General features: G+C 37.3%; 1 protein-coding gene across 1 annotated transcript in view; it reads left to right on the forward strand.

Annotated features, from left to right (window-relative positions):
* The window catches only part of LOC141128042 (uncharacterized), a 728,240-nt gene that overhangs the window by 381,946 nt on the left and 330,907 nt on the right, over window positions 1-15,387 (forward strand). The window contains 3 exon segments of the mRNA XM_073615085.1: window positions 1,050-1,600; window positions 7,627-7,799; window positions 13,912-14,070. Coding sequence (XP_073471186.1) covers window positions 1,050-1,600; window positions 7,627-7,799; window positions 13,912-14,070 — 883 coding nt within the window.

The following is a 15,387-nucleotide window of genomic DNA, read 5'->3' on the forward strand; positions in this document are numbered from 1 at the left end:
TGCCAATCTTCTTCATAATTAATAAGTAAAATATTCCTTCAGGTCACATGATTCACTGGGTTAACATAGATAGCATAAAACAATTCAAGCAGTTTACTAGGATTATTTTGTGCTGTCATTCCTTTTTGCCTCCTCTCTTGTTTCTAAAGGAAGAGTATACGAAAAGAATTCTGATACCTATTCTTAAAGTAAGAAACGTTGGCTGTGAATTTGTCTGCTTTTAGTTGACAAAAATAACACTGTTTTGTAAAATGCTAACATACAACTGAACATGTGCCAACCAGTATTTCAGTGTCCATTGTGGGATTTTCACCTGTAGACTTTACCTTATCTGCTTTTGCAGGGTGTCCCATAAGCTTTACAAATACAGCTTTTTGGCTTCCTGGATTTTCAGATATGCATTTATATTGGACAGATTTTCTTTTTGCAGCAGAAATTCCTAGCTACTATTGACCCTCGTTTGGTATTATGCTAGGATTTCATCATCCTGCAACCATGCTATTAATAATTTTGCTCAGTGGTGAAAGTCTCAGTTTTCAGATATAGCAGAATAAATAGATCCTTTAGCTATATATCAAAAGCTGGTTTGAATAAACCACCCATTCTGACCATATTTTGAAAAAAAACCCAAAACAAACTATAGCAAAATCTACAGAGTTCTGTTAATGGCAAACTACAAGTACTGACAGCTGCTGTTGAGCGCTCCTGTAGTTCATTCTCTCTTCCTGTCAGTGTGTATCTGCCAGCCCGTACAAGGTATGGGCAGACAAATACACTGACAAGTCTGCAGGAGTCCTGCATGGTACCCGCGATCTGCTGAGATTTACAGGCTTCAAGTAAAACAAATAATAAATGCACTTTTTTTACTTGCAAAAAGATATGCATTTATTTTTATTTTTTTTAAATGGTGAACTTATACTTTAAACTATTTTACAGAAATGTTTTCTTTTTCTATACTAAAAAATGTATTTGTTTTAAACATTTTCTCTGCATTCTCTGTCTTCTTTTTAAGCCCTTATTAAATGTGTCCTATAATTTTGCTTTTCTAGGGAAACTCTAGTAGAACATGCAAATTATCACATAGAAGATTTAGGCATGCTGACCAAGCAAGACAAAGAAAACATATGCTATCTTCTATCATCCATGCATCTTTCTATCACTAAGTATATGAAGTCATCCGAACGTACATATAGCAAGATCACCAATGCAACCTTTGAACATTTTGCTCAGTGTTTTAGAGCTCTTATGAAAGATCAGTATTCTGTAATAATAAAGCAACATGATTTTGCTAAAGAAGCCCTAATTTGCATTGAACAAAAACTTAAATCACTTGAAAAACTGACAGATGACCTAATTCATGAAAAGATTGTCCTGGAACAACACAAGGAGGGGACACTGAAAATATTGCAACAGATTGCCCAGGATAAAGCTGTGGTGGAACAGAAGATCCATGCTGTTCATCAGCAGTTACAAAAGATCAAGAAGTTTAGATCCCTTCTTCCTGAATATCAAGTTGCATTTGAGAAGGCAGAGTACAAATGTTCTGCTATCTTAGAAAATATTAAGGACCTGGTGCAAAACATGGATGTAGCAGCACTAGGTGGGTAACATTTATCCGTTTTATAGTGGTTACTAGTGATGAGCGAATGTGCTTATGTTCGAATCAGGGGCTGCTCTTTGAACTATCATAAATTCTAGAAAATGTGACTTTTAATCTGAACCTCGTTAAACTCAATAAGCACTGAATCTTGAAAATGAGTTCTGTCCATTTTCAAGGCTAAAAGACAATGAGTTGTCAAACAAAAGGCATGGGGAGTTGGGTACTGCCATAGCTGCCATGTATCACTGGAAGAATTTTAAGAAAAACTGTTCTTTGGGGAGAAGGCCCTCTGTTTTGTGCAACTTTGATGGAGAAATGGTGAAAATACCAATCCTTCAAATGATATGATTGGGAGATGCCTCTAAACTGTATGCATTGTAACTGAACAGTAGAATTCTCAAGGACAGTATCAGCAAAGCCGTATTCTGGCATCACATAATCTGTGTGTGATTTTTTTTTTACCTTTGACATTATTCATTGGCTTATATACATCATCATCACTACAGTCTGATTTATTGTAACTTGTAACAAAAAACATTTTTTAGGTAGCATATTATTTTTGAGACAAAGGCCAGAAATATTGTACTGCCCCAAACAGCATATGTAGTATTTCTACAATTTCTTGAAAGCCTCATTGCCTAAACCACATCCCCATTTTGTTTTGCTGGTCAAAACAAATTATTGGTAATATTTTCTGATGAAAGCATAATTAAAAAGCTACAGATAGCATACATAATATTTCTACTATTTTGTGTAGGCCTTACTACCTAAACCACACCACTATTTAGTTTTGTAGAAGAATTTTTTTTTTAACTTTTATATATATTTTCCTATTAAAACAGAATTAATATACTACAGACAGCATATGTAGCATTTCTACAACTTCGCATAGACCTCATTGCCTACTACATCCCCATTAAGTTTTGGAGGTAAAAAAAAACAAATTTTATATTTTCCTGGTCAAAACAGATTTAATGTACTACAGACAGCATACATGGTATATGAACAATTTCTTGTAGACCTCATTGCCTACTACATCCCTATTTAACTTTGGAAGTAAAAAAAAAATATATATATATTTTTCTGGTCAAAACAGAATTAATGTGCTACAGACAGCATACATAGTACTATATATGTACAATTTTCTTGTAGACCTCATTGGCTAAACTACATCCTATTTAACTTTGGAGGAACAAAATAGATTTAGGGTTTATTTTTTAGATTGCCATAGAGGTAATATGGCACACACACAGCATGTGTAGTATTTCTACAATTTCTTGCAGGCATCATTGGCTAGCTCACATCCCCTAGTAGCTTTTCACAGACCAAAATATAAAGTTACATTTTTTCACATTTTTAATGGAAGGGATATGTTAATTTTAATGCATTTCTGGGTAGCCTTGTTTGATAAAATAAAAACTTTTTTACATTAAAATGGAAGGGATATAGTCATTTTAATGCATTTCTGGGTAGCCTTGTTTGATAAAAAAAAATTGAAGACAAATAACAAAATAAATAATTTATTGTTCAATATTAAACAAAGAAATATTGTATATAAGACATGGACAGTATTTTAACAATCTCTTGTAGGCTAAATTTGAAAATGACAGACTACATGCAGTTTTTCAGCCCCAAAATCATAAAAAAAGTATTTAAGTAAATGCATAGACAGTATTAGGTTGCACTGTGTACAGTAAAGACACAAGTCAGCTTTTAATAAATATCTACTAAAAAATATTTCACTAAAAAGGTCTTCAGAATATTTGACACTAAATATTGTACTGACTCCATATACAGTAATGAAAAATGTACTTGGCCACATTAGAAAAGGATGAGACGCCAGGTAGATTTTAATAAAAAATCAACCATAAAGTATATTATTTGACCAGAAAAAAATCAGTAAAATATTTTATTGACTCTATGCACAGCATGTAAGTACTTTTACTAGACCACAATTTATTGGGGAGAAACCAGGCATGTTTTCATAAAGAGATCACAGAGTACACAATTTCAGAGAGACAATAGTCACAAATATTATTTATCGATGAAGCACTAGAATAAGCTGAAAAAAATCCACATCAAGCTTTGAGGTACAAAGCAAGATTTAGCCTGCAGAAAAATTGCCCAAATTTTGCAGTTGAGGAGCAGCTGCAGAAACATGTGTGGCACCTTGATAGTGCTGGAGTGCCAGAATAAACTGCAGTCTGAGCAGGCACGGTGGCGGAGATTACTAAAGCTGGCGCACACAGAATCTGGTGCAGCTGTACATAGTGACCAATCAGTTTTTAAAAGTTAGAAGCTGATTGGTTACTATGCACAGGTGCACCAGATACTGTATTTACCAATTTAGCAAATCTCACCCAGTTTGGACAGCATTATTATGGACTTTGTGAATGTTGTTAATTTCTTTTCCGATCAAATAGTGCCTTCACATGTATTGGACATGGAAACAGCTTTTCAGCAAATGTCCTGAGGTAGCGAAGAAATATGCAAAACCCATAGACAAAGGCTGACATGTCTATTTTACATTTATTATAATAATAATTTATTATAATAAATAATTATCTATAATATAATATACAAGTCTTTTTGATGATAATTATTTTAATGTTGGATTTTACACTGTCTATAGATAATATATTTTATGTGACCCGGTTTTCTTATGCTGTTAATAAGACACTGGCAAGGTATATTTAAAGTCCCCCTTTTTCCTTTGGATTTTGGCTTACTTGAAGAAAAGGGCACATTTGCAGTTACTGATGATAATGTGCTGCTCTGCACCAAGGAGGAGGAGGATGAAAACAACTTAGTTATCCATTTTACCACCTCATCTGTGCGGTTTGGCTGTATAGCACACCCACTACCAGTAAGGGAATGTCTATACATCAATAGGCAACAATTTGAAAATAGCTTGGCATGGTTTATTATACTGAAAATAGTGAAACTTGATAGTCTTCCAAAATAAAATGGCCTGCATACAATAAAAGAAAGGGAAAAGATAGAAATGGAAAAAAATGAACATACCTCTGTAACAAACTTTGACAATTCAAACTAAGCATGTGATTAAGCTTGGTGGCACCCCTCTTACTTTCTCCTATCACATTAAGGGCTTGTGTTTGCAGGCTCTTTTGTGTCAGAACTACTTTTCTTAATATTCAAGTGATGGTAAATGCAATAGCAGCTTAGTACAGCTTAGGAAGAGGTTGAATTTAGACCAGAAGCAGGTTAGCAGCATTTGTGAAGAATCACAAATTGATCTCAGATGCAAGCTGAATGCAATGCTGTAATGTAGCCACCACTGATTATTCTGCAGATTTCCAAGTTGCATGTGTAAGTTTTTCAGTATTAACTACTATGCGCAGAAAAGTTTGACCCAAGACTTCTTTAATTATTGCTACTGTAGTTCCAGAAATAGGAGACTTAGCAACATGTGTATAGTCAGAGGCTGAAAAAATACTCAACTGTTTTCACTCCTAGCCTTGCTTATGTAAGTAAAGCTGGCCAAACACTTGTTCAAAATTTTGGGTTTAAAGATTATTAATTCTATTTTCTAACCATTAGGGCTCTTTCACACATAATGTCCAATTTTGACAGACTCTGTTTGCTAAGCAGGGGTCGATCTGTTGATCCCCGCTGAGCCGGCGGATGACAGGTCCGTCTCTGCTCACTGTGGAGAGATGGACCTGTCAGATCTCCGCTCTCCACTATAGGGGATCGGATGAAAATGGACCGCCTGTTGGTTTTCATCAGAGCGGAGTGGATCGGATGTCAGCGGACATGTCACCGCTAACATCCGTCGCTTCGCAGAACTGTATGAAGTGTCCATTCAGGTCCGCCTAATACCTGAACAGTCGGCATGTGTGAAAGGGTCTTTAGTGAGGTCAAATAGACATTTGTTTTCAAATGCAATGACTAGTAAATTTGCAGGAGCAGGATAAATAGAGCACTGTCTGTGATGCTTTTTTTATTTGCACTAACATTCATATTTTTAGGACAAGCTTTCGGGGTGATCTTCTTCAAGATTCAAGCAGTACTAATACATAAAAGTTTAGCAGAATGTTAAGTAAGACAATCTCTGTGGGAAAGAAAGGGCACAAACAAACATACCCACTTCCAGACCGCCGCACACCGATATATGTCCTAACTTTGACGGGGGATATCGTTGTTATGGCAACAGCTAGCTGCCATAACCCCATTATCCCCGTGTTCGGCCAGCGGTCCGGTTTCTGCTAAGAGTTGTCTCTGTGGCAGATTTGCTGCGAGATCACTTTTATCAGAGGGGCCCCCCTCCTGCCGCTCTCCGGTGCCCTCCACCGCTTACCGGATCCGTCGGCAGCGGCGGAGGCAGTCGGATCTTCACCCTGGCTGGGCATGGAGACGAGTGAGGGGAAGATGGCCCCCACCCGTCTCCATAACGATGCAGGGTGAAAGCGACGTGAAAACGTCACTTTCGCCCACAGCTCTTAAAGGGCCATTTTTTTAAAATTCGTTTTTTAACCACTTAAGGACCGAGCCTCTTTCTGAGGTTTTTTTTGCTAGAAAATTACTTGGAACCCCCAAACATTATACATTTTTTTCTAACACCCTAGAGAATAAAATGGCGGTCATTGCAATACTTTCTGTCACACCGGTCTTAAAAGCGCACTTTTTTTGGAAAAAAAATATTTTTGAATAAAAAAAAAGAACAACAGTAAAGTTAGCCCAATTTTTTTAAATTTTGGGAAAGATAATGTTACGCCGAGTAAATTGATACCAAACATGTCATGCTTCAAAATTGGGCCCGCTCGTGGAATGGCGACAAACTTTTACCCTTAAAAATCTCCATAGGCGACATTTAAAAAATTCTACAGGTTGCATGTTTTAAGTTACAGAGGAGGTCTAGGGCTAGAATTATTGCTTTTGCTCTACTGATCATGGCGATACCTTACATGTGTGGTTTGAACACCGTTTTCATATGCGGTGCTACTCACATATGCGTTCGCTTCTGCGCACGAGTTAGTCGGGACAGGGCGCGTTTAAAAAATTATTTTTTTTAATTCTTATTTATTTTACCTTTCATTTTTTATTTTTACACTGTTTAAAAAAAAATTGTGTCAATTTTATTCCTATTACAAGGAATGTAAACATCCCTTGTAATAGAAAAAAAGCATGACAGGACCTCTTAAATATGAGATCTGGGGCCTATTAGAGCCTCTGGCTCTAATCAGGTGCTTCAAAAAAACACCCACCCTGCATTGAAATCCATGGTCGGGTGCCAGTTGATATGTAGGTTAGGGGGCCGTACACATGGATAGTGGAGGCGGCGCCCGTGCGTCCTCTATGGAGGGGCCACCACTGTTTCAAACAGTGTACATGGTTTTCATTTAAAAAAATCTAATAATTCCAAGATTGAACACTAAAAGCAAACAAAATGTTCAAGGACTTTTGAAAGACATTTGTCATTAAATGTACTGAGAATTTTCATATAAATGTTCATAGGAAGGTTTGTTTGAACTCTACTGGTGTATGGCCAGCGTAAAGTGTTACTAAACCAACAAAAGTAAAATCAGTCTGTATGTGCAGTAAAACATGCTTGTTATACTGAATAGCATGTTCAGCACAGGGCCAATCAGCACTGTCCAGACATAGGGTCAGGAGTCCTGCAGCCTCATAGGACAGTCAGAGGAGAATTAAAGCTCCTCCTACAAGCTTTAACCACACACTGATAGAAGTCACAAGACTGCTACATACTGCTCATGAGAAAGGGTATTTAGCAGTTTATATTTACTAAATTAATTACATCGCCATGTTCTGCGTACTGCAGGAGACCAGATATAGTAAATGTAGGGTCCTGGGTTTAGTAACACTTTAAGTTAAGTAAAGCACACAAAACACATCTGACCTATGGATTCTAACCTTTGTTTAAAATGTTCTTGGAGTACATATTGAATGATAATTCCAAGACTTCTCATCAGATGTAACTGAATAGTTGTGGCAATAGTTTAAGAAGTATTTTGGGTGTGCTCATATTATTTTATTTTTTGCAGGAGAGCTGCGTGCAATGCAAAAGCCAGATTTGGATATTGAAGAGCTCATGGCTTCTATCATCATAATTCTGAAGTCTCCAAACACTGACCTCACCTGGGCAAAGGGAGCTAAGAGGCAAATGGCCAATCTTGACCGATTCATGAATGAGCTAACAACATTTCATATTGCCCAGGTAAAATGCTTTTTTGATAATGTGAATTTACGTTCTTGACAAACTAAAATCCTGCACATAAATTTTTCATACAAAATGTGACTTCTTGACCCACAACTTTAGCCTATGCTCTATACCACAAATCCAGCCTGGGAGGAGAAGTTTAGAGGTCTTTGTTAATGGCACAAGGGGCAAAGTATTGGAATCCCACTAGCTAATTTGATGTAAATACTCAGATAACTTGGCTTAACGCTATATATATTTCATAGAACATATCTAACTCAATTGAAACTTGCTAAATTACACCTTTCCACTCCTCATGCTGCCCTAAATGTAACAATACTGCTGATACTTTCTAGAACCCCTGGCAATAATTATGGAATCACCAGTCCCTGAAGATGTTCCTTCAGTTGTTTATTGTTGTAGAAAAAAAGCAGATCACAGACATGGCCAAAAACTAAAGGCATTTCAAATGGCAACTTTCTGGCTTTAAGAAACACTAAAAGAAATCAAGAAAAATAATTGTGGTGGCCAGTAACAGTTAGATTTATAGAACAAGCACAGGTAATAAATTATGGAATCACTCAATTCTGAGGAAAAAATTATGGAATCACCCTGTAAATTTTCATTACAAACACTGACCATGTGTGGGCTCCATCGGACATTTTCCATCGGATTTTCTGACACACAAAGTTGGAGAGCAGGAGATAAAATTTTCCGACAACAAAATCCGTTGTCGGAAATTCCGATCGTGTGTACACAAATCCGACAGACAAAGTGCCACGCATGCTCAGAATAAATAAAGAGATGAAAGTTATTGGCCACTGCCCCGTTTATAGTCCTGACGTACGTGTTTTACGTCACCGCGTTTAGAACGATCGGATTTTCTGACAACTTTGTGGGACCGTGTGTATGCAAGACAAATTTGAGCCAACATCCGTCGGAAAAAATCCTAGGATTTTGTTGTCGGAATGTCCGAACAAAGTCCGACCGTGTGTACGGGGCATAACACCTGCATCAGATTAAATCTGCTTGTTAGTATGTAGGTAAAAAGGAGTGATCACACCTTGGAGAGCTGTTGCAACAAGTGGACTGACATGAAGCATGGCTCCAACACCAGAGATGTCAATTGGGGGAAAAAAAGGAGAGGATTATCAAACTCCTTAAAGAGGGTAAATCATCACGCAGTGTTGCACAAGATGTTGGTTGTTCACAGTCGGCTGTGTCTAAAACATGGACCAAATACAAATAACATGGGAAGGTGGTTAAAGGCAAGCATACTGGTAGACCAAGGAAGACATCAAAGCGTCAAGACAGAAAACTTAAAGCAATATGCCTTGAAAACAGAAAATGTACAACAAAACAAATGAGGAACAAATGGGAGGAAACTGGAGTCAACATCTGTGACCGAACTGTAAGAAACCGCCTAAAGGAAATGGGATTTACATACAGAAAAGCTAAAAGAAAGCCATCTCTAACACCTAAACACAAAAAAACAAGGTTACAATGGGCTAAGGAAAGGCAATCGTGAACTGTGGATGATTGGATGAAAGTCATATTCAGTGATGAATCTCGAATCTGCATTGGGCAAGGTGATGATGCTGGAACTTTTGTTTGGCGCCGTTCCATTGAGATTTATGCAGACGACTGTCTGAAGAAAACATGCAAATTTCCACAGTCAATTATGATATGGGGCTGCATGTCAGGTAAAGGCACTGGGGAGATGGCTGTCATTAAATCTTCAATAAATGCACAGGTTTACATTGAAATTTTGGACACTTTTCTTATCCCATCTATTGAAAGGATGTTTGGGGATGATGAAATCATTTATCAAGATGATAATGCATCTTGCCATAGAGCAAAAACTGTGAAAAAATTCCTTGGAGAAAGACACATAAGGTCAATGTCATGGCGTGCAAACAGTCCGGACCTCAGTCCAATTGAAAATCTGTGGTGGAAGTTAAAGAAAATGGTCCATGACAAGGCTCCAACCTGCAAAGATGATTTGGCAACAGCAATCGGAGAAGGCTGGAGCCAGATTGATGAAGAGTACTGTTTATCACTCATTAAGTCAAAGCCTCAGAGACTGCAGGCAGTTATAAAAGCCAGAGGTGGTGCAACAAAGTCCTAGTGATGTGTTGGAGTGTTATTTTGTTTTTTTGTTTTTCATGATTCCATAATTTTTTCCTCAGAATTGAGTGATTCCATAATTTATTCCCTGTGCTTGTTCTATAAATCTAACTGTTACTGGCCACCACAATTATTTTTCTTGATTTCTTTTAGTGTTTCCTAAAGCCAGAAAGTTGCCATTTGAAATGCCTTTAGTTTTTGGCCATGTCTGTAATCTGCTTTTTTTCTACAACAATAAAAAACTGAAGGAACATCCTCAGGGACTGGTGATTCCATCATTTTTGCCAGGGGTTGTATTATCTTTTGCTGGTTTGTCCTATAGTGCAGAGCTTTTGTCAGCAAGTGGTACAATTTATATATGATAATATAGGTGCCCCAGTTATCTTAGATATTAGGATATACTGTATATACTACAAGTAAAACATCACATTTATCAAGAGATAATGTTACCAAAATTTTTTGTGTGAAATATTGGTCCTAGCATGCAAATTAATAAATAAACTCTGAATAAATACTCTATTGCCAGCATAATCATGTGAATTGTGAATATCAGAAGAGCTCTACCTTATAAAAAAGCAAAAGTATGAAAACAGGATTTGCCTGCTAAAGTTTAAAAAAAAATATGGGACAGATGGCTATCCTCCGTTTTAACCTACAGCACTTAATCTCCTTTACCTCAGTATGGCTTAAAAAACATGCATAATATAAATCACATAATTAACACTTCTCCCTGCCATTTAAACCATATGTACTCATCTGTTCTTCCTATGGCAAGCTGTGTCGTAAAATCTTTTGCATTTGCTTCTAATCTGGCAGATATGTATTTATAAAATAATCCACTCTAAATGCAAATAAATCAATCCGATCTAGTGCTTCAAATCATATACTATATACCCATGCACCTGCTGTATATCTTCAATTGCAATAATACATAACAATGTGTATCACATAAAATAAATAAATCAACAAATTGTCTATTACATTAGTATAAAAATCAAAATACAATACCAAATCACCAAATGTGATCATAGAGAATCAAAAACTTGAAGGTAACATATTATAAACAAATGACAGTGTCCATACATTGCATTTTCTAATCCTTGTGCAATATGTGATATCATAAAAATACACTGGTGCCAAAATAATTGTGACCTCTACCTTCCCAATGGGCACGCATTCACCTTCACCTAAGGAAACCATAATGTTCTCCATAACATTCAACAGCTTTATTATAAAGTTAAAAGTCATACATCATACAGTTTTATTTCCTTCAACCATGGGTTGAAAGAAAGAAAATTGATTGATTCCTCCCGATCAGCCAGTGTTAATGAGGGCTGTGCCATTTTATTCTGACAGCGGTAGGTTTACCAGCTGCCAGAATACAATGATTACTGCTGGCAGCTATAGCCGCTAGCAATGATAGCATGATAAAAAACCCTGAAAGGCTGGTTGTACTGAAGTTGATCGATGGATCGACTTCATTATAACCAGCCTGCCCATAGACAGATTAAAATATGTCCAGTCCCTGCTGGACTGCCCGAATTTCGATCAGTCTATGGCGGTCTTACACTCACCAATGTTTTAAAACAATCAGGCTTATCTATTGACTACAAGAAAACATTTGTCAAGGGATGGTGCAGTGTAAACTCTCACCCCTCACAGAGACACACTTGTGTTGCTTTACTAAAGGCGAATGCTGTATACTGTGCACTTTTCACTCTGCAAGTGCAGTTGCACCAGAGCTTAGCAAATGAGGTGAAGCTTCACTTTGCAAAGAATACCCAATCACATGCAAGGAAAATAAAAAAAACAGCATTTTTGCTTGCACATGATTGGATGGTGGAAGTCAGCAGAGCTTCTGCTCAATTACTAAGCTCTAGAGCAACTGCTCTTGCAGAGTGCACAGTCTATTTTGCCTTTAGTAAATCAACCCCATAGTGTGATCCTCTCCAGGCAATCCTAGGCAGCATATCCCACATCAAAGTTTGCACTGGCCCTTGAGTTAAATTTTCTTTTCAATTGTTTTTATTACATTTTAACAATGAAAATTACAATAGTAGCATTGCATGGGATATTAGGCAATATTAATATAGCTTATTAACAAATAATCCACCTGTGGGTATCACTTTTTTTTGGAGGGCCTGCACAGCCTACTACACAATGTGGATGCCATGAACCCTTGCAAAGGCTATGCACAGGTTAGCTATAGAGTGTTATAAAAAAAAGAGAAAATATATTTCTCATCTATTGTAGGCAAGCTACTACATATATAACAGTGAAAAGCCATAAAGTATAAAGAAAAACAAATAAAACTGTACCATAAAATGAGGATTGCTCAATTATAAGGCTTTTATTAATAGAATTAATCACTATCTGGGAATCTTGAGGTCCATGGTGACCATTGTGTATTAAAGGCATTTAAATTATTAGATTGAGTTACGAAGTATCTTTTATTGAGTTATAATTTTTTGCATTCAGTAGATGAGCTTGATACCAAGGTCTTTCTAAAGCCTAGCACACACGGGCCGAATGTTGGGCGACATCATCCGGTTCAATAAAAACCGGCTGAAATACGTCTTTGTGTATAACAGCCAGTCTGTCAGAAATGCTAGAAAACCAGCAGCCGATCGGCTCCCAATCAGTGCTCTCAGGGCTGGTGCAAGGATTTTTTAAACCCTAGGCACAAACCTCATTTTGCCACCCCCATTGGCTCCACCCCTGACTCCACCCCCTTTGCTCTGCCCATGTGACAGGATCCGGCACTATACAGGAAGCATCAGCTCTACTTTCTGTAGCGCTGGCTCCAGTGCTGTGCTGCGCCTCCAATTAAACTAATTGGCAGACGGAGCAGCTGCCTGAGACTGAGTTAGTTACATGCTGCAGCCTGCAGAGTATGCAGGCACAGAGGGAAACCAGCGGCCGGGCGCCCCTAGGCAGCAGTGCACCCTAGGCGGCTGCCTAGTTTGCCTAGTGGTAGCACTGGCCCTGAGTGCTCTCGGTCAATGGCAGAGAGCGCTGACCAGAGTGTTCTGGCGAGGGGTCGTCCTCTGCCAGAACACAATAGCTCAGCAACTTGAACGAAAAAAAAAAAACCTGATAGTGTGCACTGGGCTTAGGAAGGTAAGTGTGTGCCCAGTTGGGAAGGTGGAGGTCACAATTGTTTTGGCACCAAGGTATATTTTTGACTTCACATATTGCACAAGGATATTAGAAGTTATGTAATGTATGGACTTTGTCATTTGTTTGCAATAATTTACCTTCACGTTTTTGATTCTCCATATTCACATTTGGTGATTTGTTACTGTGTTTTGATTCATATACTAATGATATACACAATTTGTTGCTTTATTTCAATTATGTAGTACATGTTTTTATGCATTTGGTAATATACAGTAGGTGCATGGATATATGACTTGAAGCACTAAATTGGATTTTTTTTGCATTTAGTGTGGTATACTTAAATGTACCTTTTTTGGGTGATTTTTTTCACTTTAAATGCCAGCTGCTTAGGGTTAGGTGAAGATTGTAGCACAAGATAGCTTATAAGAATCTATCAGATATACTTTAGTAAGTAAAACAATGACAACACAGTAAGATACCTGGTTGTTTGTTTCATGTTTATTAACATAAAATATGATCTAACTAACGTTATTGTTTTAGAGCAGAGATTTATTCAGTTGTACAAGGACTTAACTCTCCTAGTATCAATAAGACCCATTAAGTTAAAAATTCCTTATCCGTATAATTTTACTATTACATGTGTTATAGTAATTTTTCTCACTTATAATATTATTTTTCAATATACTGTATACTTATTATCAGTTGATTCTTATTGGTGGTCATTCATATGATAATACTTTATTTCAATGGCTGTTGCATGGTTCTTTGATTGCTACAAGGATGTAAATGTAAAAAAAACTCTTTAAAGTAAAAAAGTAAGATGCACTTAGACACATTTCTCCTAAGGAATCCTTTTAATATTTATTACTGTTCCAAATTCTAGTTGCCACAGTCTACTCTTGAGCTGCTAGAAGCTAATATAAGAAAAATTCAGTTTACCCCTGAGAACATGGAGAGGAAGGCGGCTGGTAACATGGCAGCAGGAAGTCTTATGAGATGGCTTCAAAGGGCAGTGCAGTATTATCGGATTCTGACGTCTAAGGTAATCTTTGAATGACCATGAATGATAGAAAAAAGTGCTTTAAGTTAATGTTGGTTTCTTTTTAAAATACATCTAATACCTGATAACGGGATGGGAGTTATACATCTCTTAAAATGCTTTCTACAGTTAGGAGTAGGATAACGGCCAAGCAGAGATTGTACCTCTGCAGCAGAACAGTAATAGAAATATTTTGCGATGGACATTTGAAGTAGTCTGTTAAAGTAAGAAGCTAACTGAGCAACCTTTTTTCTAACTTAAAAGCCAACAGTGCACATAAATTAGTATACAGAGTCCAATGAGATGTTGTCAGTGTAATTTAATATGAATTAATAATATAATTACAGCAAGTGAATAGCACACATGTGACTTAATACACACCACCTAATGAGTTTTGGTTAGTATAATCCAATATGAACTAATAATACAATTTAGACCATGTAATTACAAAGACTGTTGTATCACCTGCTTTCATTTGTATGAAGACAGGTGGAGATTTGTGTGTAACCCTATCAGTAGATTATGAAATGACATTAGTAAGAAAAATGTTACTTAATGCTTTCCAGATATTATCTGCAAGAGCCTTGTTATAACGCAGTGTAGCCATAATATGAAAAAAATGAAACCATAATTTGCTAAAGGCATATTTCTTGTTGAGTGACCTTTTGTCCTATGAGAAAAAGGTTGAGTATTTTACCTCTGTCCAGAAGATTAAAGAGTCGTCTTGCATAATACATAGGGGGTTATTTACCAAAGGCAAATCCACTTTGCACTACAAGTGCAAACTACAAGTGCAAAGTGCACTTGAAATTGCAGTGAAAGTGCACTTGGAAGTGCAGTCTCTGTAAATCTGAGGGGAAGATCTGAAATGAGTGGGAAGCTCTGCTGATTTTATTATCCAATCATGTGCAAGCTAAAATGCTGTTTTTTATTTTCCTTGCATGTCCCCCTCGGATCTACAGCAACTGCACTTCCAATTGCACTTGTAGTTTGCACTTGTAGTGCAAAGTGGATTTACCTTTAGTAAATAACTCACATAGTATCATTAAGAAAGGTGTGGCAGCAGGAGACAGTTTTCTCCTGCATAGAGTGGCCTGACAAATAAAAGTTGATTTGTTATTTCTTGACAGTGACACTATAACTCTTTGCACTATGCTATAAAAAAAAGCCTAAGGCCGGACATACATGATGCAAATTACTTTCCTGCAACCACGGGCTGCAGGAAAGAAGTTCACACGATTCCCCCATCAACACAGACTGTGCTGACAGGGGAATCAACAATTGTCTTCTCCCAGCAGGGGCGGGCAGGGGAAGCCGCTC

The sequence above is a fragment of the Aquarana catesbeiana genome, linkage group LG02 (genome assembly GCF_042186555.1).
Source record: "Aquarana catesbeiana isolate 2022-GZ linkage group LG02, ASM4218655v1, whole genome shotgun sequence".
Taxonomy (NCBI): domain Eukaryota; kingdom Metazoa; phylum Chordata; class Amphibia; order Anura; family Ranidae; genus Aquarana; species Aquarana catesbeiana.